At 42.3% G+C, this 27,587-nt stretch overlaps 2 protein-coding genes across 2 annotated transcripts in view; both read right to left on the reverse strand.

Moving 5' to 3' along the window:
* tbc1d10ab (TBC1 domain family, member 10Ab) overlaps window positions 1–11,445 on the reverse strand; it is a 39,036-nt gene extending 27,591 nt beyond the window's left edge. Inside the window, exon 1 of the mRNA XM_060908312.1 lies at window positions 10,620–11,445. Within this exon, the coding sequence (XP_060764295.1) occupies window positions 10,620–10,810 (191 nt within the window). The 5' untranslated portion in view covers window positions 10,811–11,445. The remainder of the gene's footprint in view (window positions 1–10,619) is intronic.
* Window positions 11,446–19,752: 8,307 nt separating this feature from the next.
* The window catches only part of LOC132873690 (protein phosphatase PTC7 homolog), a 45,981-nt gene continuing 38,146 nt past the window's right edge, over window positions 19,753–27,587 (reverse strand). The window contains exon 6 of the mRNA XM_060909461.1: window positions 19,753–27,520. Within this exon, the coding sequence (XP_060765444.1) occupies window positions 27,462–27,520 (59 nt within the window). The 3' untranslated portion in view covers window positions 19,753–27,461. The remainder of the gene's footprint in view (window positions 27,521–27,587) is intronic.

The following is a 27,587-nucleotide window of genomic DNA, read 5'->3' on the forward strand; positions in this document are numbered from 1 at the left end:
GTTTCTTTTTCCCTGCCATGGAAGCGCACTTGTATACTGAGGAGGAAAGCAATGTGCATTACAGCCGTGAGGCGGCTCGGCTCTCCCTTTCGGGCGCTCTCGTTTTCTGTTAGAATTTGGTAAAGAAAAAAAAAAATAAATATTATTATTTACCAGCTTACCGGGTCCATGAACATAAATCTGACAGCTGACAAGGTCGGGATATAAACGAATCGAATACAAACCACCCGCCGGGACTCCTACTTATGCGGCTCCAGCTTATCCTTGAAGCTGGAGCCGCAGCTGGATGAAGCCGGCAGCGCGCAGTGATAAGAAGGGAGAGAAAATAGTGCCAAGCGATTTTGAGGTCTGACTTTTTATTTGGCAACGGTTTTGTGATGCAAATATATCACTCTTTTGAACACATACTGTTTTGAGACGAAAAACGTTTTACTTTCGTGACCCCAACAAACTTGCCAGACTACTTTCGTCTGGACCAAAACTGGACTCACAGGATGCTGTCAGGGGTAAGTCAATGTGTTTGCACGACACTATTGATGGGGATGCCATACAGATTCATGTCAAAAATCCCAAACTATCCCTTTAAAATTAGTGAAGAATTGAAGGAGAAGCAGCGATGTGTGTGGAAACTGCTCATTAGGGCTTGATTACTCCATATCGTCATTATTATTGATTGCAATTATGCAAATTTGCATAGAAGCTATACGCACCGCAGGCAGACCGACCTTCCTGCCAAAAATAATTTATTCTTTTTTAAAATAAATCGGTGAAGAATTGAAAGAGAAGAAGCGATTTTCATGAAACGTGGCCGCCGCCGGATGGACAACATGTGATGGTATAAACTTGTCGCCTGTCGGCCGGATGAGCTCATAAGCACAACTGTGTGTGATGGTCAGGTGTTCACATACTTTTGGCCATAGTGTATATTTAAAAACAAACCAGTTCCTCAGTGTGAAGAACAGTCCGTCAGCCATGTTTCACAGCCTTTAGAAAACTGATGTTTTTCAAGACTAAAAGCGCAAACCCCGCTCATATCCAAATCAAGCGCCGTCTTTCCAAATCAAACGTTAATGATGGAGGCATTTTAAATCCACATCCATAATGACAACATTGCCCATGTTGAAAGCAGATGTTAGATACATCCTAGAACACACCAGAAACTCGACAACTGCTCAGCTGTCCTCTCATTTGAGCCTCTCTTCATGAGAGAGAGAAAAATCGGACACAAACGTGGAATTGTCCAGGACACATAACGGACCATTCATAGTGAACACACTCGTCTTTTAAACCTTTAATTATCTCCAAATGTTAAACTGATTTTAGTGCTGTAAAGTCCAGACCTCGCTGGTACAAACAAAGCTTTGCTTTTTGGAAACCCGCTTCAGCCATTATACCAAATAGAAGATCGTCTCTTACAACTGGTTTCCGTGAGGAAGCAGATAATGAGAGAAGGCTGAAGAATCAAGGACCAATTCAGAAACGTCTGGTCTCGTGAATCGGATCTAAATGTTAACGGTAAAAAGCTTCCGAGATCCGTTATAAATCTGCGTCAGGATTTTATTTGCAGTTCCAGCAGTAAAGCAGGGATGATGTTCCCTGAACTCTATACAAATAACACAAACGACATCCCGTCACAGTACAGAGATTGTAAACCATTTAGGGCTGATTCAAGCAGCATTTCAGATATTAGATGGCATTTCTGAATGATTACCTGAATAAAAGGTTCTCAAAAGCAGCCTTTAAAACTAAAATTTCTGTTTCATAATGAACCATCATTCTAAGTATGTTCGCCGTTTCAGTTCAACATGTATTCAATCAACAATCGCACAAACAAAGCCAATAACGTGCGTCTAAACAAAAGCAACAAGACAAGACGCGCTTGGTGATGTTTATTTTAACCACAGCTTATGCATCACACCATCAGAAGCACGCCATGTCCACACTAACACATTTTAATTTTAAAATAGCATTTTCCAAACATTCTCTGTCTACGCTAAAACGCTACCGTGGGATTTTCAAACTAAAACGATGCCAGCAGCGTTTCCACAAGTCTCCGTTTCTGACACTTAAAAACTCCGGAGTAGTGTGGACACCAGGCGTAAACATAGCAAAAAAAAAAAAAGATGTGTTTTAAAACTAAACCATATTAGGGTGGACGTAGCCTGCGTCTGATGGTGTGATACACAAGTTGTGGTTAAAATAAACATCAATAGCCTTATTACTGTTGGGGAATTTAATATCTAGCCTACAGGGTAAGGGTCAAACATTTCCATAGTGTTGCAACAGCAATACCAGTAAAAAAAAAAAAAAGCCCACACCTTATCCAACATTTTAAATAAAATTTAAAGCAATAACGCGTCATCCGTTGCAAAAGTATTTTATACGCTCCTGAATGGCTTAACAGAAAAAAAAAAAACGTTCACCAAAGATCACCAGTCTGAATCCTGATGATCCCAAAGTCATCCATGGGTATTGTATTAGCCAAAGGAGCAAAATTGGCCGTGCTCTCAAGGAGGGAGGGGCATATTCTCACTCCCCTGTCAATCACAGTAACACTAGCCAATGGAGCACTTGCATGTGACGTCACAGCCGATCCAGATTGTGACAGACGCCATTTTGTCAGTCAAACGCCATATTTCCGCCTTCTACTTCTACCTTTTCTTCTGGAAAACCCTACTATATACAATTCTACTACAACGGCTGCGGCTACAAGCTCTCCCTACCTGTGCACGTTTATGTTTTTTGTGTGTATTTTTGCGTGTTGTTCGTCTGTATCGGACTTCAATATCCACTACAACCGTATGGACTTACTGGACATTGGTTTCCAGCAGAAAGTGACGGTTTGTAGCGATTTCCATCGCATGCACAACATTCTGGACAAGATAGTGAGACCAGCGGGGTCTCCGTGGATTGTTATCGGAAGCAAAGCGAAGGAGGCGGCGTCGGGAGCGGAAGCAAAAGCGAGGCTGCAGGCAGAGTCGGCCTGTTGACCAAGCTCAGAAAACAGCCACTCAAATCTCCACTGCCAAGCCTCTACCTCTCCAACGCCAGATCCATGGTAAGGGCAATTCCATGTAAATGTCAACCTCACCATGCAAAAATAAAGCAACATGTAATACATCAAAACCACTCCCAGAGATCTCACCTAGGCCTGTATTTTACAGATGTGAACAAGCTGAACCAATTTGTAACCAACCTAATATGTCACTGTCAGTCTTTCTTATAATGTAAACCCCAAGCTAAAATCAACTTTGATCATGTACAATTCTATATTATTGCCACAAGCCACAGAAATGTATGCTAAAATCCACAAAACAGCAAAACAATAGCCATCCTAAATATTATTTAAGAACTTTGATAGTTTTAGCTGATATTTACAGAGTTTTTCAAAGGGTTATGGTGGTTAAATTACTGATTTTCTAAACATATGCCATGTCTATTTCAAACGCGTCACATCCATAACGGAATTTCGTCGCATCCATAACGCTGACTTTTCCTTCTGAAACTCTGCATGAAATACAAAATATTTTAAACAAAGATTTTTTAATATTCACCTTGGACCCCTCTATCAAATGGATATCTCCATTTCGACATTAGGTTTACAATTTCACAGAGTTTGATAAAAATGTACTGTCACCCAAGAAAAGTGATACTTTTTCTGTCACATCCATAACGCATCTTTTATTGGCATTTTCTGGCATGCCCTAGATGTACTATGGGAATTGTTCTTGTTCTATCACTTCTCCAGTATGGTACAGCCTTAAAACATGCAACACCTGTTTAAATACTGGGAGACAATAAAAACATGCACTGGGTCATTTGTTGCCATTTTGAGTTCAAGTGTCACGTCCATAACGCTGGAATTGCTCGTAAACAAGACGGACGATTTGGAATTACAGCTGGAATTACCTTATTCTATTCTATAATCGGCTGGTCAGTACTAGTACTCAATACTTAAGTGATTTACCCGTCCAATGAGGATTGTTATTTTCTTGTTTACAAGATGCCACATCTGAGTCGCTGACAAATCCTGAATTTCTGTAAAGATAACTGTCCAGAGATTTATAAGCACGCAGTGCTTCACCACTGAACAGCGAGGGAAAGTTAATGAGGTAAATTATACACGTCTGGGTATTCCGCTGGCAGTTCAATATCCACTGACACGGTCGTGAAAACTCCGTCCGGTAAGCCATAAGGGTCACTAATCTGTAGATCGTTTATTTTAGACATATATCTAGTTATCTGTTCATTAGAAAAATGAGCCGTGTAGTCCGTCGGTTGAAATTGATCCATTCTGTACACGAGTGCAGCAGTATTCAGCTGTGTTTTTTACCGACAAGATGGCGGCTGTTAACTTTCCGGTCACGTGACTGCAAGATCTCTATAGTGAGTGTCTGAGTTCAGGTATGTGGAAGAGGGTGGAGAGCAGTCTCGGATGTGTATTTTATGCTGCATGAACAACAGTCAAAAAAAGTTGCAGCTGGCTGGCTTCACATGGTTCAGAAGAAGTATACATTCGTCTTCACCCTCCCTGGTTGACAGCGGTCATATTGTAGGGGAGCTGGCTGGCAAGTAGAAACTGGATAAAACTAAAAATGGCAGGGGAAAAAAAAAAAAAAAATCACTAATTTGAACCTATTTTTGAATTAGAATACAATTCACATCATTCAATCAAAACTTGTCATGAAGCAGTACATGATTTGTCACATGACCTTCTTCCAGGAAATTAGTGCACTACTTACAGTGGAGAAAACATGATTTCATTTTTAACGTAATGCACCTATAGAGGGAGTACAAAGACAGAAGAAGCTTCTGAATACCAAGAGAGAAACATATACAAACATTGAGATGATTCAGGCCAGCCCTAACATCTCATCAGCCAGGGTTCTCCAGAAAATCTGAAGTAGCCGACCAAAAAAAAAAAAAAAAAAAAGTAGCAGGCGGTTTTGGGATTTGCGGTGACAAAGGTGCGCAAATACTAACAGAGGTCTGGGGGCATACCGGTCCAGAAAATCTTGAAATTTACATGCCTTCTGGTGCATTCTCCACTAATAAATTACTAACCATTTCCTCGTAAAATATGTATGAAATTTCCCTCCAGATGTTTGTGTGCTCCGCTTTCTCAGTTACCCTCTGTAGTACTCTGCCTGGCCCTGTAACACAGCTACATATGCTATAGTGTGGACATGTGGTCTGGCTCAGCCAATCAGACTGCAAGAATCGATCACCAAATATGGCATCACTTCTGGTCACGCTAGACCCGAATCGAAGAAAAGTTTCATGGTACAATAATTGGATTTGAAGCAAATTATGGGCAGCAGAGACGATATAAATCGCTTGAACATTGAAAGGCAAGTAAGTTTGAGGTTTTTTTCTGGGATCGAGTAGCCAGCACAGAAAACGGCCAGTCTCGTGGACATCTTGTGGACATCTCTGATCAACCTTCACCCACTCAAACCAGAAGGACGTTCATGGTCATGGTCATGGCAGGGCAAAAGCAGAAGGATTTTCAGGGTACAAAGAAGCATCTCTGCTTTCATATGCAAGTCTGAGAAGTACCGTAGTTTGAACCCTTCGGAGAGAAACTCCAGAGCTTGTGAAGCATTATGCTTTGTTATAGAAAAGCCAAAGCACCAATATGGTTCACCGTAGTAGTGTTAGCACTGATCATCGTCTTTGTAATCAGTGTTACGAGGTACATCAGTTTACTCATATTCAGAAGTATAAAAGCATGACGCATACCAAACCAATCCCACATTTGTGCAATTTCCATGATATATCTGTCCATGACGAGTTATAATAAATTAGTGCATCTTTAGAAAGCCAGGGATGTTAACTTGGTGTACATCAACATCCCTTTACAATAAGTCTTTTCCAGTTTGTTCTACAGAATAATATGATACTGTGATGTTTAGATGATGTGATGGACAGAGATTGACAAACATCTTTCAGTCTACGGTACATGTCGGCCTACTTAACTAGCTACGCACTGCATCTCTACAGTCATACGCTTGGTTGAGTTTAAAAAAAAAAAAAATTTCCAGCCTGCAATATTAACCACAACACTGTGACAAGTCGACAGAACAATAAGGCCCAGTAACCCATTAAAAAACAAAACGCATGAACCACCTGGAGAGGAGTCTGACCATGCGTGCTGCATACGTGATGAACGAACCAGCCACAGCTAACCACATCCACCAGCGTGTGATTGTAACTAAGTGAGCTTGTACAGAGGATCTGCACCTGATTCCTCCTGTTTACCGGCTCAGAGCAGGTGCAGCACCTGGTTACCGGATTTAATAATGTGGACAAGGATAATGTTCATGTACTGTAGATGATAGTTTGAACTTGGTGTCAGCAGGCTTGGTTTAACTTTGTCATGAAAAAAAAAAAAAAAGTGTACACTACCGTTCAAAAGTTTGGGGTCACTTTGAAATGTCCTTATTTTTGAAAGAAAAGCACTGTTCTTTTCAATGAAGATCACTTGAAACTAATCAGAAATCCACTCTATACATTGCTAATGTGGTAAATGACTATTCTAGCTGCAAATGTCTGGTTTTTGGTGCAATATCTCCATAGGTGTATAGAGGCCCATTTCCAGCAACTCTCACTCCAGTGTTCTAATGGTACAATGTGTTTGCTCATTGCCTCAGAAGGCTAATGGATGATTAGAAAACCCTTGTACAATCATGTTAGCACAGCTGAAAACAGTTGAGCTCTTTAGAGAAGCTATAAAACTGACCTTCCTTTGAGCAGATTGAGTTTCTGGAGCATCACATTTGTGGGGTCGATTAAATGCTCAAAATGGCCAGAAAAATATATGTCTTGACTATATTTTCTATTCATTTTACAACTTATGGTGGTAAATAAGAGTGTGACTTTTCATGGAAAACACAAAATTGTCTGGGTGACCCCAAACTTTTGAACGGTAGTGTAGGTTCTCAAATCAAGAACGAATTCAGTGAGAACGTTTCACATGACACGTGTGTGTGTGAGAGAGGGGTGTCATAGCATCCCAATCCGAGTGTGTTCCTACCTCACACCTAGTGTTCCAGGGACAGACTGGTCCGTGGAACACTAAGTGGGGGCCCCCCCCCCAAATCTGTCCCTCTGAGTTACATGTTGGTCCTGGGATCGAGATGCTGACCTCTTCTGCTCGTCAGACCTGCCTGATCCATCCTGGTGCCCTGTGTCTGGTTGGAGTCTTATCGCATCGCTCCTGTGGACAGTTGGGGGTCACACTTGGAGGACGCTCTGGACTCTTGCAGTTGACTTGCTGACTTTGGGACTGCGGTTGTCGTGAACGGTTTTGCGCTCGGGTTTCCAGCATCAACGAAGCTAACTTTATGTTAGGACTGTTAATGTTATAATCCATGGGCGTAAAAATGCGTATGGACGGTATGGACGCGTCCATACCAATATTCAGCTGAGTTTAAAATGTCCATACCATTTTTGAATGGAGAAGCTGCGATGTGGGAAATGCTGAATAAAAACACCAAACGCGGTATTGCTTCCAGCTGATTTTCAGTTGTGAACAGACCTCTCAAAGACGGCTGACTATTGGTGGGGACAGGTAAAAAAGCTTTAGGAAGCTTTGATTGGCCCACCTCCCGTTGCCTTGACGTTGCTATGGTTTTTTGTTGTCATTGGCTGTAAGCAGTAGCAAGCGGTAAAATCAGCATCCAGCTCGCTGCTACAGCAAAACAGCACACAGGCAGTGATGTCGGGCAATAAAAGAAAACGTAAGGAGGACATAAGACATTATTTTACCCAGTCAACGGTAAGCAAGGAGTTTCTGTTTGCAATATCTCTCTCCAGGGTTTTTTCTAGAAAAATTTAGTATGAGGGCGCTCACCATGGCGAGGGAGCGGGGGGATGGTGCCGGTTGTGCAAAGCCTTTGAAAAATGCTCCAATGGGACATTCTGAGGCTATCTGAGAGGGAAATTGTAACAAATTGTCTGTCAACATTGAAAAAGAAAGACGTAATCTTCTTCTGCCCCGGACAGTCTTTGGCTTTCTTCCGCTTCGTGCCGCGGGATGACATCTTTAAATGCCCAAGTGTCAACAAAAACAACTCGCGAACTACTTCTGTCAAAAGCTCCCGCGCCGGTGGGTGAAAGGTCATTCAGTCTCGAGAAATCTCGCTCTACAAGTCAGCTGACCTTGTATGTAACCCATGCCAAATCTCGCGAGAGCAGCCGCGACAAGTAAACAACTAAACAACATGGCGCCTCAGTCTGGAAAACGCCAATTCGGATTGTTTTTGCACCGTCTGGCGGTGTATCTACTATGATTGGAATATTTTTGGAGCAATTATAACGTATTTGATGATCAGACACATTGTCACGTAGTGTTGCTGGGATGTTTTCACAGAGTCGGTAAGGGGGCGCACGCCGAGAGTAAGAGGGCGCAGCGCCCCTGTTCCCCCATTTAGACGAAAGCCTGCTCTCTATGTCTGTCTGTCTCACTCACACTAATAAATGCTTGTAGGTAATGCTAAATGCTTACTTATATTTACTTTTTTCTTGCTCATTGTTTGCATGTATATGCATATGTATATATGCATGGTATATGCGTATGTATGTAACCTCTGCAATAAAATGTGAAAATGTAAAAATGTGAAACAACTGTCACTTAACCCTTTCAACTTAATGAATAAACATTTTTGCAAAATGCACTACAGCTACCAAAACTCTTCACACTTCTACCACCCATACCTACATTACTTCCAGATTCTGAAATTGCAGTAACTCAAAAGGAAGCACATGATGTTTCAAATGTGTGAAAATAGTAAAAGTCGTGTGAAAATGAAGCAGCAGCACATAATTTTGATCGATTGTGTTGTTGTATTTTGGGTAGGTCATCCACTACAGCCAAATTCACAGCAACTTCAATGTCCACTTTCTTTGTGTGATAATGTATTGCTTGTATAAATGCAGATGTTAGCCTAAGTCTAATTATGGTCCATTGGTGCTAAAAATCAAAACAACACAAAGGAATGGACAACCAATCATTTGTACAGTGTAGGCCACGTTTCGTGCGACAACCATGGCGCACTTGGCCAAATTATGTCCCCACCAATATCAACACCGTTTTTACGCCCTTGTTATAATCATGTTGTCTGTTGTTGCCCAAATGAGGATGGGTTCCCTTTTGAGTCCGGTTCCTTTCAAGGTTTCTCCCTCAGACGACACCGCCACAGACTTGCTCACTGGGGATAAAATTAGCTCATGTTTTAAGTCGTTCAAATTCTGTCAAGCTGGTTTGTGACAATATTTATTGTTAAAAGCGCTATACAAATAAACTTGACTTGACTGATTAACCCTTGTAACGTGTTCGGATCTGTGGGACCCGTTTTCAGTTTTCATCTTTAAAAAAAATACATAAAGAATTGTTTTTTCACACAGATTCACTGGCTTTGGCTCATTTTGTGCAAGGAACATGAATCAGACAAAAAAATCATTGACCCCCCCCTTGCTTCCACCCCCTTCACATTTGTATTACATAGAGGGTGTTCGGGTCTACTGGACCCGGGCTATTGAAAGTATGGAAATCATAGCTCTTGTGCCCCTCTCATTTCCCTATTCTCGTCTTTGGCCCTCTCTCTCTCTCTCTCTGTGTGAGTGTGCATATGTGTGTGTTTGTGAGTGACTGACTGTGAGAGAGAGAGAGACAAAGAGAGATGGGCCCTTGGTGGGAACCACCAGTGCAGTGCTGTTCCCACACAGGTTTGCAAGATTGTGACTGTCAACAAAAGGAAGCGCTGTGCAGTGTGTGGACCCCAGATGGATAGAAAAACCCAATATACATGCACCAAGTGTCAGAAGTATATCTGCAATACACATACAGTGAAAATCTGCCCCTCATGTGTGTCCTAATCTGTTCTGGATCTGTTTGCATTCAAGTGCTGTTCAGAGAGATGTTGTGTAAACTGACATGCATAGGTTAAATTTCTGTTGAATCTCAAATAAATAACTGTTGGAAGAACTTGTTTGATTTATACATTTTGGATCATTACCCAGTTATGGTTGTTATATGATGCATTTCCTTATTTTCTTCCATTTTAATTAAAAAAAAAACAAAAACGAGTGGCATTTTCTTTTAAAAATGTAAATTAATAAAGGTAAAGGGGAATAAATAAGACATATGTTCTTAATACTACTTGCAAATTGCATGAATGAAACAGTTGCTGAGTATTTTAACAAAAAAGGTTTGAATATATGGTGATGTTAAAGTCCTAAAGTGCAATGGGTCCACCAGACCCGGGAGCACTCCCTGTGTAACAAAAACACGAACACATTACAAGGGTTAATTGATTGATTACCTTCACAGAACCCAGTTTGAGACCCTTAGTCTTAGTCTGGAGCATGTCAGCAAAGATGACTTATAAAAAATAAATACAACTACAGCATATCAGGTGTCTACTGGAACAGTGTTCTAAATCGAAAATGTAAATCAACACTAATTCAATTAAGGGGTGCACAAACTTTTGCACTCCGCTCCAGGAACTCGCTGTGAACGCGCACATCTCCTCCAGAGTGTTATTATTCCTAACGCAACAGTAAATCAAGGCTTTAATCATGAAAGATTAAATAATAAACTACTAAAAATCGCTCACAGGTCCTTGGGGCTCTGTTGGGATCCGCCGGTGAAGCCGTATTTATCCGCTTGGGTCTCGATGAAGCCGTTCAGCTCCAACTCGGAGCCCAGAGAGTCGCCTTCCTGTCCGGTTAAACTCTCCGTCGTGCCCCGCAGACTTTTTCCATCTTTAGCCTGCAGTCCGTTTCCTTGAATATGAATTTTAGCCATATTTCGTCCAGCTTCTCGGAGCAGGATTAACGCTACCGTCTCACTGATCAGCTGAACGCGAGCATCTGAAGCTCAGCTGACTGAAGCGCTTCTTCCTTATGGATGATTAGATTAGATTAGCATAGTTTAGCTTAGCTTAGCTTAGCATATTTAGCCAGCTAGTTTTAGGAGGATTCCGCTGCACTGTTTTCTTTCCTTCCTTCTTTTTTTTTTTCCTTTTGTCTTTCAAATACAGATAAGGTCACTTTAAACTCATTAAAATGTAAATGTACCCAGCATAAATGTTGTGTTCTGAACATACTGCATAAACAAACAATTCATTAATTAACTATCTAGTTAGCTGAGCTAGCATAGCAAACTTGGTAATTGGTGCACGCGGGCAACATATTAATAATAGAACATTCCAGTTAATTGCTAGGCAACCTGATTTTTTTTTTTTAACTTACAGTTAGCAAAACTAGCCGACTGTCCTGTTGTGTCAGCTACCAAATGCCATATCTAAAAACTGTACCAAAAGATTGCATTCTGACTTTCTGAGGTAGCATTAAAGTTTGAGAAGATTAACTTTTCGTAATATTTACGCATTTAAACCTAATTTTGCCCGATCTAACTCCATCCATTAGCCTCCAAACGTTAGCTGATGGATGCTAAGCTAACGTCAAGCAAAGCTTAGAAGCAGGGTTGCCAGATTTTCGTAAAAAAAAAAAAAATCCAGCTCAGCTATGAATAACTTTAACAAACATCCTAAAGTGTTTTATTTCTTTTATACCACAGTCAATGAGCACAAATTTGAATTTATAAAAAAAAAAAAGTCTGAAAACATCCTATTTTTAAATCTATATATGGTTATATTTGGGGCGGCACGGTGGTGTAGTGGTTAGCGCTGTCGCCTCACAGCAAGAAGGTCCGGGTTCGAGCCCCGTGGCCGGCGAGGGCCTTTCTGTGCGGAGTTTGCATGTTCTCCCCGTGTCCGCATGGGTTTCCTCCGGGTGCTCCGGTTTTCCCCACAGTCCAAAGACATGCAGGTTAGGTTAACTGGTGACTCTAAGGTGGGGTTTACATTAGACCGTATCAGTGGATCATCAGATTAACGTTTTTAAAACGATTCGCGTGCACACAGCAACACCAATACACGGATACGCTCGGCTCCGCAGGCATCCTGCGCTCCAAATCACTCCGCCCTGAACAGCGAGTGCCCTCTGGAGGGTGCGCACTCCGGCCCTGGGCAGCTCACAGAGCGCGCGAGTATAGCGCACGAGCAGTGATTCGGGACTGAGCCGCTGTGTGTGTGATCTCAGCGCATATCACTTACCACTTGCAAGTGGAAGGATGGCAAGCCTAAAGACAATCATAACTACACAATGGGCAGTATTTGCATCAGTATTTGCAGTATTTTCATACTTTTATACTCTTTAATGAAAGGTGATACAAGGCGGAAGTCCGCGCCGTTTTTCAGCAGTCGCGTCACATGACCAACGCCAGCGAATCAGGAAGGTGGATGTCACAGTGACGTTGTCCAATGACGACGCCAGCTAGAGCTCAGCACAGCGTATCCGCGTATTCTCAATGTTTACACAGCACCGGACCAGACACGATCTACGTAGATTGAATACGTGGACCCTGGCGGATTCCCGTTTCCAGGCGTTTTAATGTAAACGGACAGTGCATCCGCGAAGAAAACGAGACAGATACGGTCTAATGTAAACTTGGCCTTAATTGACCGTAGGTGTGAATGTGAGTGTGAATGGTTGTCTGTGTCTATGTGTCAGCCCTGTGATGACCTGGTGACTTGTCCCGGGTGTACCCCGCCTTTCGCCCATAGTCAGCTGGGATAGGCTCCAGTTTGCCTGCAACCCTGTAGAACAGGATAAAGCGGCTAGAGATAATAAGATGAGATGAGACATTTAGCAGACGCTCTTATCCAGAGCAATATACAACATACCTAGAGCAGTCCGGGGTTAGGTGCTTTGCTCAAGGGCACTTTATCTATTCCTGCTGGTCCAGGGAATCAAACCAGCAACCTTTTGGTCCTGGAAATTGAACCAGCAACCTTTTAGTCCCAAAGCTGCTTCTCTAACCTTCTTCTTTTGGCTGCTCCTGATTAGGGGTCGCCACAGCGGATCTTTCGTCTCCATTGCTCCCTGTCTTCACAATATATTACATTACATTAATGACATTTAGCAGACGCTCTTATCCAGAGCGATATACAACATACCCAGAGCAGCCCGGGGAGCAGTTGGTGGTTAGATGCCTTGCTCAAGGGCACTTCATCTATTCCTGCTGGTCCAGGGAATTGAACCAGCAACCTTTTGGTCCTGGAAATCGAACCAGCAACCTTTTAGTCCCAAAGCTGCTTCTCTAACCTTCTTCTTTTGGCTGCTCCCGATTAGGGGTCGCCACAGTGGATCTTTCATCTCCATTTCTCCCTGTCCTCCGCATCCTTCTCTACCACACCTGCCACTTTCATGTCCTCTCTCACCACATCCATGTATCTCCTCTGTGGCCTTCCTCGTTTTTGTGTGCCTGGCAGCTCCATCCTCAACATTCTCCTTCCAACATGCTCTGCATTTCTTCTCAGGATGCGCCCATACCATCTCAATCTTATCTCTTTTAGCTTAATTCCCAAGCTCTACACATGTGCTGTCCCTCTGATGTGCTCGTTCCTTATCCTGTCCAACCTTAACATCCTCAACTCTGCCACCTCTAACTTTGCCTCCTGTCTCTTCGTTAAGGGTACGGTCTCCAATCCGTACATCATAGCTGGTCTCACTACTGTCTTATACATCTTACCTTTCACTTTTGCTGGGACTTTCCGATCACAAATGACTCCCGAAATCCTTCTCCAACTGCTCCACCCTGCCTGCATTCTCTCTCTCACCTTACTATCGCACCCCCCATTTTCCAAAGCTGCTTCTCTAACCATTAGGTCATAAAGAGTCATAAATATAAAAAGTTGCTCCTTATACCAGTCTTGAAGTTTATATGACAAACAAAAACACAGCTCATGATGTTACAATAAACCAGAAAATACAAAACCACTTTACTGTATCAGAAAATGTACTGACTGTTATAAAGTCCTGACACAGGAGACTCCTTCCATAAATGTGAAATAAACATCTCCTCAAAGAAAAAAAAAACAACTCGTCACCATTTCAACAATGAAATTTTTATTTGTTAAACAACACTTTAAAATCAATTTGTTTCTAATCCATCATCTGTCATACAAGTCCCTGTATGAGCTGTTGCAATATAAATTATATCCATATTATAGCGATCAGAGCTGCTGTTGTAGAAGATTATTGTACGGCACGAGCTACTTCTGGTAAAATCATGCGCTCTGATTGGTTCCTTGGTGGCAGTATTTTCCCGTAATGCCCGTGGACAATTACGGACTTTCTTTCCAAGGCGTCGGCTTTCAATGTTGCAAAAAACAAACCAAAAAAAGGACACAAAAAGATTAATTGGAAATCAAAATGGAATCAAAAACGGCCGAAATACAAAAGACAAACAAGAGTCACTAAGTTATTCAAGAAATGAGCAACGAAGAGCATTCAGAAACCGCTAACCGCTAACAGAAATTCAGTTTTGAAACCACTAGCCTTTATTCTGCATACGTGACTCAACTATGTTACAAATATGACGTGACTGAAAACAGCGTCATGCCACATTATAACGACTGGCTATTTTAATCTTAGAAATAAAAAAAAACATTTAATAAACTCCTTATTAACCTCGCTTACTCAGTCTTTACGGGAAAATATCAGACTGAGGCTACGGCTCGGTCCGTACTGTCAAGACCTCGGTCTGATATTTTCCCGTAAAGAACTCACTCTCAGTTAATCAGTAGTTATTAATCAGCACCTTCTGACCAGTCAGAATTTAGAATTTAGTGTTATGGTATATCCATCCATCCATCCATCCATCCATTATCTGTCGCTGCTTATCCTGTCCTACAGGGTCACAGGCAAGCTGGAGCCTATCCCAGCTGACTACGGGCGAAAGGCGGGGTACACCCTGGACAAGTCGCCAGGTCATCACAGGGCTGACACATAGACACAGACAACCATTCACACTCACATTCACACCTACGGTCAATTTAGAGTCACCAGTTAACCTAACCTGCATGTCTTTGGACTGTGGGGGAAACCGGAGCACCCGGAGGAAACCCACGCGGACACGGGGAGAACATGCAAACTCCACACAGAAAGGCCCTCGCCGGCCGCAAACCCAGGACCTTCTTGCTGTGAGGCGACAGTGCTAATCACTACACCACTGTGCTGCCCGTGTTATGGTATAATTTTATTTTATTTATTTATTTTTGCAAAACTACAGGACCACATGAAGACTTGACCCACAAAATGAAATGCATGTAAGTCACACAGATCTTATTTACAGCTGATAAAATATGATTTTCAGGAAAAAAAAAAAGCAGAATAATTATTCAAAGCAGTACTTTTTTGTTCTGTTTTGTTTGGGGGTGGAGGGGAGGAGTTCGGAAACTTTCCTAGGAACTCTAGGGGTGTTCACACGGCAACTTTTACTCCGGTGTAGCACCGGGGCTGCCCCGGTAGAGCGTTCACACGGTACAAAGTTATACCGGTGTCGCCCCTGAAAGCTGCTTAAACCGGTGCAAATCTAACCCTGCTCGGGAGGTGGTTTAAGAAATTTACTCCGGAGTAAATGCTAGTTTGCGGGGCAGCATCGATATAAAATGGGACGTCTGAACGCTACAGGGGTAGACTCGCTACGCGTGAGGAGAGTTGATTACATACGGGCATTGCATACGTGTTTTCATCCACGTTGTTTTCCCGGCGCTTGGTGATGCCATGACAACCGTCCACATGGCCATGAACGACACGAAGTCGTCGATTTGTTGCCGAATTAATTGTAGAATGCGTTGTTTTCGTGCTCTCTTGTACTTGCGCAACCTTTCCTTTCTCTCTTTTACCCTTTTACGGTGTCTGATAGACCACAACATAGAAAGTTTGTCTGGAGAAGTACAGTATAAACCATGGTTTTTCGATATATCAATCACAAACAAGGCGGGAAAAGGAAGTACATTTTCACGCATGCGCATATTTCATTTCCGCATTATTACTATCGTATAGCACGGTTGCAAAAACTGCCGTGTGAACGCAAGTGGGGCTGCACCGGTGCTAACACGCTTCTCTCTAGTAAGCAGGTTTGTGACGTGTGAACGCTCTACAAAATTTACACCGGTGTAAGCTATATCGCAGCAAAATACATCGGTGCAGCATCGATGCAAATATGTGCCATGTGAACACCCCTTCTGTGATTCCTACCACAGAAACCAGATTTGATTTTAGTTCCAGATTTTGTCCACTTCTGTGGAAAAGGCACTATTTGTGGGGAAGTTTGCTGTACTGCATGTCACCAACTGGTCAAACAGTCAACCCAATAACCCACGCCCTCCCCCCGGGTGTACGCTGGGTGGCAACGTGGCACATTTCCATTACACAAGTGTCAAGTCATCTCAGGGCATGTAACTGCACCTCAAGCATGCAGTGGTGTTTCTCTTAACGTCATGAAAGCTGTGTTTAACAGAACCACAGTGGAAACATGTCTGACATGTTAAGGCCATTCCAAGCCCAATGTGACTGAAAATGGCATGAAAGTGTCCAATCTGGCAACACATGAAGAATCTGTATTTGTGTTTCTATGACAGCTGATATGTTTGGATTAAATCTCATTAGGCCTGTGGCTACATAGTTTAGTACACACAAAAATTTACACACCCTTCCACTGAAATGAGAAACCAGCCAAACATGTAAAGCGAGTTTTTTTACTTCAATATTATAAAGTTATTAAAAAATGAACATTACAAATGGGCACACAAACAAGTGTGTCCTTCACTGAGACCTGTCAGTCTCAGTGAAGGAGGCGTGGTGTCTTTACCTGTCAGTCTCAGTGAAGGAGGCGTGGTGTCTTTACCTGTCAGTCTCAGTGAAGGAGGCGTGGTGTCTTTACCTGTCAGTCTCAGTGAAGGAGGCGTGGTGTCTTTACCTGTCAGTCCTTGTAAAGGAGGCGTGGCGTCTTTACCTGTCAGTCTCAGTGAAGGAGGTGTGGTGTCTTTACCTGTCAGTCCTTGTAAAGGAGGCGTGGCGTCTTTACCTGTCAGTCTCAGTAAAGGAGGCGTGGCGTCTTTACCTGTCAGTCCTTGTAAAGGAGGCGTGGCCTCTGCACCTTTCAGTCATCACCATAAAGGTGTGGCCACTGTACCTGTCAGTCTCAGTGAAGGAGGCGTGGTGTCTTTACCTGTCAGTCCTTGTAAAGGAGGCATGGCGTCTTTACCTGTCAGTCTCAGTGAAGGAGGTGTGGTGTCTTTACCTGTCAGTCCTTGTAAAGGAGGCGTGGCGTCTTTACCTGTCAGTCTCAGTAAAGGAGGCGTGGCGTCTTTACCTGTCAGTCCTTGTAAAGGAAGCGTGGCCTCTGCACCTTTCAGTCATCACCATAAAGGTGTGGCCACTGTACCTGTCAGTCTCAGTGAAGGAGGCGTGGTGTCTTTACCTGTCAGTCCTTGTAAAGGAGGCGTGGCGTCTTTACCTGTCAGTCTCAGTGAAGGAGGCGTGGTGTCTTTACCTGTCAGTCTTTGTAAAGGAGGCGTGGCGTCTTTACCTGTCAGTCTCAGTAAAGGAGGCGTGGCGTCTTTACTTGTCAGTCCTTGTAAAGGAGGCGTGGCCTCTGCACCTTTCAGTCATCACCATAAAGGTGTGGCCACTGTACCTGTCAGTCTCAGTGAAGGAGGCGTGGTGTCTTTACCTGTCAGTCTCAGTGAAGGAGGCGTGGCGTCTTTACCTGTCAGTCCTTGTGAAGGAGGCGTGGCCTCTGCACCTTTCAGTCATCACCATAAAGGTGTGGCCACTGTACCTGTCAGTCTCAGTGAAGGAGGCGTGGCGTCTTTACCTGTCAGTCCTTGTAAAGGAGGCGTGGTGTCTTTACCTGTCAGTCTCAGTGAAGGAGGCGTGGCGTCTTTACCTGTCAGTCCTTGTAAAGGAGGCACGGCCTCTGCACCTTTCAGTCACCACCATAAAGGTGTGGCCACTGTACCTGTCAGTCTCAGTGAAGGAGGTGTGGTGTCTTTACCTGTCAGTCCTTGTAAAGGAGGCATGGCCTCTGCACCTTTCAGTCATCACCATAAAGGTGTGGCCACTGTACCGGTCAGTCTCAGTGAAGGAGGCGTGGCATCTTTACCTGTCAGTCCTTGTAAAGGAGGCGTGGCCTCTGCACCTTTCAGTCATCACCATAAAGGTGTGGCCACTGTACCTGTCAGTCTCAGTGAAGGAGGCGTGGTGTCTTTACCTGTCAGTCCTTGTAAAGGAAGCGTGGCCTCTGCACCTTTCAGTCATCACCATAAAGGTGTGGCCACTGTACCTGTCAGTCTCAGTGAAGGAGGCGTGGTGTCTTTACCTGTCAGTCCTTGTAAAGGAGGCGTGGCGTCTTTACCTGTCAGTCTCAGTGAAGGAGGCGTGGTGTCTTTACCTGTCAGTCCTTGTAAAGGAGGCGTGGCCTCTGCACCTTTCAGTCATCACCATAAAGGTGTGGCCACTGTACCTGTCAGTCTCAGTGAAGGAGGCGTGGTGTCTTTACCTGTCAGTCCTTGTAAAGGAAGTGTGGCCTCTGCACCTTTCAGTCATCACCATAAAGGTGTGGCCACTGTACCTGTCAGTCTCAGTGAAGGAGGCGTGGTGTCTTTACCTGTCAGTCCTTGTAAAGGAAGTGTGGCCTCTGCACCTTTCAGTCATCACCATAAAGGTGTGGCCACTGTACCGGTCAGTCTCAGTGAAGGAGGCGTGGTGTCTTTACCTGTCAGTCCTTGTAAAGGAGGCGTGGCGTCTTTACCTGTCAGTCTCAGTGAAGGAGTCGTGGTGTCTTTACCTGTCAGTCCTTGTAAAGGAGGCGTGGCCTCTGCACCTTTCAGTCATCACCATAAAGGTGTGGCCACTGTACCTGTCAGTCTCAGTGAAGGAGGTGTGGCATCTTTACATGTCAGTCCCAGTGATTGAGGTGTCATCTCTGGACCTATTACTCCTAGTAAGTGAGGCGTGGTCTTTATACCCATCAGTCCTCACGAAGGAGGTTTAGCCTCTGTACCCATTAGTCCCATAAAGAAAGAGGAGCCACTGTACCTTCAGTCCTCATTAAGAACACGTGGCCTTGGTATCGGTCATTCCCAGTGGAGGAGTCACAGCATCTTTACCCATCAGTCCTCATGATGGAGGCGTGGCCTCAGTACCTGTCAGTCCTTATGACAGAGGTGTGGTCTGTCTGTTAGTCCCAGTAAAGTTGGTGTGGCCTCTGTACCCATCAGTCCTCATGAAGGGGGATAAATTAATGTGATAATCTGTTTTTATGATTCCTGCTGACTCTTAACAGTTTGAGAAATATATAATCATGGCCTGACTAGTTTTAATGAGCATGTCTGTAGTGTTGTACACTTCTGAGTTTACAAATAAAGAGAACTGAGGCTGGATGTGATGGAGCACCATTACATGAGCATGGAATTCTTTTCTTTTTGTATATGTGTTTAACAAAAGTACATTTTAAAATTTTCTTCACCCAGAAACTGCACACAGCTGTAACTCTGTACAGTAATGAAGTGTAACCTGGACAATATAATATACTATAAATTCAAACACAAACCAGCAGGTCATTTCTCTTTAATCACTTTTATCCTTTTAAATCAAGTTTGTGTAACATGTTGGTGATTTAGTGAGATTTGTTTATCTAATATTTTATTCTATTGAGTAATTACAGCGTGTGAACACTAGATGTCGCTCATTCATCACAATGAGAAAAATGGAGGTTACAGTTTAAATCTAAATAAATCATCAATCATGAACGACTGGCACATCAATAATGATCAATATGATCTTCAGTTGTGTAAAAATATAATAAAATGGAATTCACAAGTACACTTTAGATGCAAGTATAAATACTATATTCCTTTATTTCAATATTTTACAAGTTGGAAAACCTATTTACAAAAAAAATAGTTTTGCATCTCTCTCTCTCTCTCTCTCTCTCTCTGTGTGTTTATACGACACACAAATCCTTGACTTCACGCACCATTACAAACACAGTGGGTTGAAGAGAAACAGAGATGGAGAGCAAGAATAGAAACAAGAAACAGGAAGGGGAGAGAAATCAGGGTAAAATTAACAGTTGAGAGAGAAAGAAAAGAGAAAAATAGAAGAAGGTTAGTGATAGGGAGACAAAATAATTAAAGAAAGCAAGGGAATGAGGGGAAGGAATGGGAGAGAAAGACAGACAGAGAAACAGATGTTGAGAGAATGGAAAAGAAGACAAGAGAGAGAGGAAAGAGAAATGAAGAAAGATGAGGGGAAGACATGGGAAAGGAGAGAATGAGAGAGATGACCAAGTGAAAGCCAAGATATAAACAAAGAGAGAAAAGATGTAGAAAGAAAGGAGATAGATAGATAGATAGATAGATAGATAGATAGATAGATAGATAGATAGATAGATAAGTGTGAAAAGTAGGACAGACACACTGTAAAGGGAAAATTTGTCAAGACACTTTGAAAGTCAAAAAGTCTCTTCATAATTAATTATTAAAATAATTATTAATATAACTCAACGACAGGGCAGCAGATGAGATTCCCCTCATCTTTCTCTGTGTGTGTGTGTGTGTGTGTGTCTTTACACACCAGTGAATCATACAGTCACACAATGAGCGGAAGCAGCAGCTACACATGAGCAGTTTTCCATTTTCTTAAAACATTTACAATAATATGCGCGCGCACACACACACACACACGAGTGCCATCTTGAGAACTACACAACATTACACACTCCTATATAGAAGTGTGTGTATATAAACACATGCTGATTTCCCCCCCATATTGCAATAAAGTCGCAAGCTGAGAAACTATCACACTTGACAGAGGTCAAGGTCACAGTGGGGTCACACTGTAATTTAATAATAATAATAATAATAATAATAAATAAAAAGGTTGCGTTTTCATGAACACTACAGAGAATTATAGGACTGAAAATAGAAATCCAGAAAGGAATTTTCAAACCACAGGAATCTGTCAGAATAATGAAAGATAAAAGATAAACATCCTAAATGGACACTAATCCAGTCAACTTACACAGTCTGCTGTTTAAAAGTACTGTACAAAGTACTGAGGGAGGACAGGAAAGACAGACAGATATAGAAATGGAAAGAGATACTAGAGAGAGGGGGGGGCAGACTGATGGATACAGGGGGGAGAAAGGGAGAGAGAGAACATCCACAGGAGAGACAGACAGATATGGAAATGGAGAGAGAGAGAGAGAGAGAGCACATCCACAGGAGAGACCAAGAGAGACAGACAGATATGGAAAAAGATACTAGAGAGAGAGAGAGAGAGAGGAGACTGACAGATACAGGGGGAGAGAGAGAACATCCACAGGAGAGACCGAGAGAGACAGACAGATATGGAAATGGAAAGAGATACTGGAGAGACCAAGAAAGACAAACAGAAATACAGAATCAAACACTCGAGAAAGTGAGACAGACCAACAAGACAGAGAGGCACAAACATCCACAGGAGGGACAGACAGACAGAGAAAGATGTAGGAGAGACCAAGAGAGACAGAAAGATATAGAAATGGAAAGAGATACTGGGGAGACAGACAGAAGAGGAGAGAGAGAAAGACAGACAAACAGAAATATAGAAAGACAGATTCAAATACGAGAGAGAGAGAGAGAGAGAGAGGCAGACGGGGGGGAAGAGAGGGGGAAAAAAGTCTATTAAGAGGTATTTGGACACTGGATCCTCATTAGGCACGTGCCGATTATCAGTTCAACACTACATCATGATATTCAACATACAATATCATCATCATGGACAGTATTTTATCAGTAGCAGTGATGTGACTTTTCTTACAAATTTTACTTCTTATGATGCTCATCAAACGACACAACCATTTCTTTTCTTTGGATGTCTTATTTATTCAGAAAAATAAAGTCCATCTTTACACATGTAATTATTTTTTCATACAATATCGCAATAATATTGCAAACCGTGATAAAAGACCAGGCAGTCATTGTGACATCGTGATGTCGGCACATGCCTAATGTTCACGCGCTCATTGGACAGAAATGCAATGAAAATGAATGTGTCGTGTTTTCCGGATTACAGGTCGCTCCAGAAGTGGTGGTGGGGCAAAACAACAACAACAAAAAAAAACAAAACCTATAAACGTCATGTTGTACAAGTTGCACAATTTTTGCTTGCTTTTCATCACTTCCTGTAAGACCATCCTTTCTGAGAAATCACTACACCACAACAATCAGTTTCACACTAAAATCTCATTGTTCACCTTGTGAGGAAATCTCACTGCTGCTACAATCACACATTTTCTACATCTGAAAATGCTTAACATTTAAAACCCAACCAACTACAATGACAAATCGTGATTCATATTTAGTCTATGGGGCTCATTCTTTTGATCAAAAGTTAGTTTTCTTCCTAACCACAGCTTTTGAAACTGTTGCTCATGCTGCAGCATAACACGCTCTGAGGAAAGCGCTATCTGCCCTCTTCCACATACATGAGCTCAGACACCTACAACCAATGACTTTTTTTTTGTTTTAAAACAAACATGGACAGCACAATCTCTTTAAAAATAAAATAAAATTATGCCAGAAGGTTTAGCGCCAGCAGGGGCTGGCTGGCTGCAGTATAATGTGTAGCTCTGCCCATCCTCATCCATTTCACTTTTCTGTCCAAACCATTTTTAAATCTTGTGTCTAATTCGAAGTTGCTTTTCCCTCTGCTGATATCTGTACATTTTTCAACTTTCATACAGAAATCAGATTTTAAAAAGTTGATCTACGATATCATACGAAGGCATGGACACTCTCGGGAATAGACAGCCTTGGCGACGTTACAGATCTTAGTATTGGGAAAGGGGGCGTGTCAATTAAATGAACAGGTACCCAAGTTTGACTCATCTCGAATGTGCAGACTCCGCCTCCAAATTTGACAACATGGCAGAAGAATTGTGTCTTCATGTCTTATAGAACAGGAAGTAATGAATCCACGCCATACTTTTTTTTTTTAAACAGTCAGTCATTGCTTGCAACTCAGTGTCGCTGTGATTGACGGAGGAGAGAGAGTAAGCCACACCCACCCAGAGAGCACAGCCCATTTTGCTCTCTCGGATTCCTGTGGCATCTTCAGGATTTGAACTTTGAATTTGCCAATCAGAAGCTTAAAGTGCCATTCCACCATTGGATGTATTCTTTGGCATAAAATACAGTATATTTTGACAACATATATAAATGGTATCACTAGATAGAGAAATCTTTTAGCTTCAAAATGATATATCAAACATAATTTTTTGACAACGACAAGTATATTAATTTTGCGACCAAAGTCACCTACCCTTTTAATTTCCGCGCGTGATGTCATCGGCAGGTTCCCCTTCTTGTGTACCACGTGACGTGGCACATATTATCAGCAATGGCGGATAGAACGCGATAAAAATAATACCAATAAATCTAGCTAACTGAAAGATTAACTCAATTTTTCGCAATTTTTTTGGCCCCCATATACGAGGAGAAATGACTCTCTCACTTTGGGGGTTTCCTGGTCTAAAAATAGACCGACACGTGGTACACAAGAAGGGGAACCTGCCGATGACATCACGTTTCACTACCACGCGGAAATTAAAAGGGTAGGTGACTTTGGTCGCAAAATTAATATACTTGTCATTGTCAAAAAATTATGTTTGATATATCATTTTGAAGCTAAAAGATTTCTCTGTCTAGTCATGTTGTCATAAAATATATTGTATTTTATGCCAAAGAATACATCCAATGGTGGAATGGCACTTTAATGTAAAAATTATTTATTTTATTTTTTACTGTTTTGTCCTTTGGGCAGTGAGTGGATAGTGTTTATGACAAGGTACGTGTGTGAGATTTGGTGTCATTTGGTCATTTTTGTGCATTATTACGTTATGTTTACTGCGCAGCTATGGTACAAATGCCAACAATGAGAAAATAAGGAAAAGCAACTTATAGTCCGGACATTACGGTAAAAATCTCGCGCGCACACACACACGCCATACGTTACTGTACTGCATATTGCTTTTGTATTTCTTAATCCAAATATACAAAATAAGACCAAACAACTTAATCAAAATAATAAAATAAACAGCGAGGGGATGCATGTCTTTGGTTCCCCTGAATTCTTGCAGCTTATTAACAGCAGAAGAAATGAATAAATGAACTAAAATGAGTACTGTCTTGTTTTTTTTGTCTCGTTGCTGTTGGACATGAAGGACGTCAAGGACATCCGCACTCATTACACACACATTTACAATACATGATCTCACATGCGCACACATTTACAAAATAACCTAAAAACAGCAGGTAGGAAAAGCCATTAGAACTAAAAACGGAGAGGAAGAAAAAAAAAACACTCCTACAAAGCCACACACACACACACACCTCTAACAAAGCTTGACTAGTCACTTCTCAGCTCTGCTAAAAATGAAGAGCTTATAAAAATATTATTTATTTTTTTTAAATCTTTACATACCTGACCTAGTGATTTCATTAACATGCGTTTTGTGCGCGTGCAGCTCCTCAAAAAACACACACTTCTACACACCGAGGGAACTACAGACGGCAGGTCGCAACACAATCAGGATAGCGTTTGATATCCGATATTAGATGAGAAAAACATGAAAACGAGTCCATCTGTGGTCCAGTGTGGCTCGAGTCTCATCGTTACCCTTGTCTTTCTTTTTGTTCCAATAAACTACACATCGCGATCTTCAGGTCATAATGATGCTGATGTTGGACGTGGAACACGTACGTCAGCACAGGAGGACAGGAAAAGCTTTTAATTTGGGGGGGGGGGGGGGTGGAAAGGATGGAAAAAGGAATAAATTGATTTAAAAAGTTCTCATTTGACACTATAAAAGGATTTAATGCTGAGGACGATTTATGACTGCAATATCGAGGTGTTCATTAGGACTGGGATTTTTTTTGGGACACTGAATCTCACTCATCTGTCTTCGGTAAATGCTCAGGGTCAATCAATTTTATATATTATTTTCAGAAAGAGTACCATACACAGTACTGTGCAAAAGTATTAGGCACCCATCCATCAATTACCCGTAACTGCTTATCCTGTACAGGGTCGCGGGCAAGATGGAGCCCATTCCAGCTGACTATGGACGAGTCGCTAGATCATCGCAGGGCTGATACACAGAGACAAACAACCATTCACACTCACATTCACACCTACGGTCAATTTAGAGTCACCAGTTAACCTAACCTGCATGTCTTTGGACTGTGGGGGAAACCGGAGCACCCGGAGGAAACCCACGCGGACACGGGGAGAACATGCAAACTCCGCACAGAAAGGCCCTCGTCGGCCGCTGGGCTCGAACCCAGGACCTTCTCGCTGTGAGGCGACAGCGCTAACCACTACACCACTGACTAAAACGTCAATATAGAAAGCTAAAACCATTTAACAGCCAAAGAACACTTTAAGAGCATTTTTAAAACGTTCAGGCACAGACACAGACTCTAGAGTCGACTCATATAGAGTCTAATGCTGCTTAAAGCTTGTACGGCAGAATTTCTAAACTTCTGTCAACTCAGAATTCCTACTTGGAAACTCAGCTGAGGTTTGCAAGTTTATACTCCGTAGCTTGAAAGCACAGTGGTTGAAAATAACAACCCTGTGTTCCAACTTCCAAGTTAATAAAGCAGAAATCAGTGAATAGGTAAGTCCAAAATACTAAGTCTTCTCCTGTCTGTCTGGTTAAGAGCAGCATCCAATCAAATCACGACATTTATTCCTCCTGAAAGGCCAGAGAAATTAAGACAGAGCAAGATAGTGAGCGAGCGAGCGAGCGAGCGATATGCGATGAATATCTCAAAATTACATCTAAAATTTAATTTCTGTATCTTTAACAATTTTTCCATGAAATCGAGTCATACATGAGCTGGTAGTCGGCTATAATCCATGTACGACGAGATTGAGTGGAATAACTGTTTTGTTCTATTCACATTCACTGGATTTTGAGAAACGGAGCATTTTAATTTCTTGCAAATTTGATAAAACCTTGATACAAAACGTCCGACAATCATTTCCGCTTAGAACGTAAACAAACCAGCGAAATGACAGGAACAATTTGTGAAAAACGCTATAAATAATAATTTATTATTATTATTCTTGGAAAAAAAAAAAAAGATACGTTCTTACCATCAAATACTTTTATCCCACATTTTGTTGCTTTTTTTGTTTTATTTTTCGGGGTTTTATTTTCAAATAGTTTTTATTTCGTCCTCAGTTGGTTCACTAGCACGCTCCGCCATTTTGTTTTTCTCTACTCACGGTATACGAGCTGATATCCTAGCAGTAGAGTAGCCAATCAGAGCACGCAATTGCTCATATCCAGTGAATGTGGATAGAATAATACAGTTTTTAATATCAACACAAGTGTTGAACTGGAGTTAAAGCAGGAAGATCGCTGTACTGTACTCGAGCCACACGAAACCACCATGAGATGGATAAATGTAATACAGATGAGTACAGCTTGGATTATTAATTATTATGGAAATTTATTTATTTTTAAAATCAACCATGTACAGTCCTGAACTGCTGTTGTAATTCTTAAGCACGTCATAGACCCCTGCACTTGCTACAACCCCACTAATGCAGTTTGGTAAGCCGTTAATGCCACTCTAAACCCCTGTGTGTTTAACAGTCACTAGGACACACACGTTACTTTACAGGATCAGTTTACAGCCTCTCTCTCGCAAAAAACAACCCACAACCCCACCCCCAAATGCCCCAAAACTATGCCGAGTTTCCCAAAAGCATCGTAGCACAAAGATCATCGCTGAATGGTAGAGCGAGCAGCACAATGAGCGCTCTCTCTCTCTCCTAGTTAAGATGCTCTTAGTGTGAAAAGGCTTTTGGGAAACCCACCGCTGTTTTGTATCTTTGTCCTGCCTCTTCTGTTCTGTGCTCCTCTGGCCACACCCACATTTTAATATCACCATTAAGCAGGTAAGGCCTGCTTCTTCATTTTTTTTTTTTAAACAAAAAGGGGGCGGAGACAAATCACCACATCCTGAGCGGCACTTTGCTGAACCGAGTGGCATGAAACACACACACACACACGAGGAGCATAATCTTAAACAGCAGACAATTTTAACCAAGTCTCTTACTTTCTCTCACACAAACACACAAAATTTACATTCTCCCAGCTACAGAAGGGGCTAAAAATAAAAAACGAAACCCATCCCCTACAGTGTCCATGCTGAGAGATCGCCCTCATTTCGAAGCACCTTTGGTGACGCACGGCTCGCTCTCGGACCCGAAACCTACAACTTAAATCGGGTACAATGGAGGCGTAGGATGGACAGATGACTCATCCTCCCATAATCCTGTGGTGCAGGAGCACAAACAGCCTCCGACAGAATCACTGTCCTCCCATGACCAAGAGTCCATGCTCTCCTCTTCATGCTCTCTCAGGACAAGGACAGAAAAGAAGGATGGGATGAGAGACATTTCTAGACGAGCAGCGGATGACGAGGAAGACACGAGGACGAGAGACAGAGAGACACAAAGACAAACTCCGCCGATCGAGCTCAGTCCGTGTACTCGGCCACGATGGAGAGCAGCACCGTGATGTCGTCAGGTTTTCCTCCTGAGGACGAGAGAAAGGGCTTCAGAATTAAGCTCGTGTTATCATTTAGAGGAAAAATAAATACTGT

Source organism: Neoarius graeffei, chromosome 25 (assembly GCF_027579695.1).
Source record: "Neoarius graeffei isolate fNeoGra1 chromosome 25, fNeoGra1.pri, whole genome shotgun sequence".
NCBI lineage: Eukaryota > Metazoa > Chordata > Actinopteri > Siluriformes > Ariidae > Neoarius > Neoarius graeffei.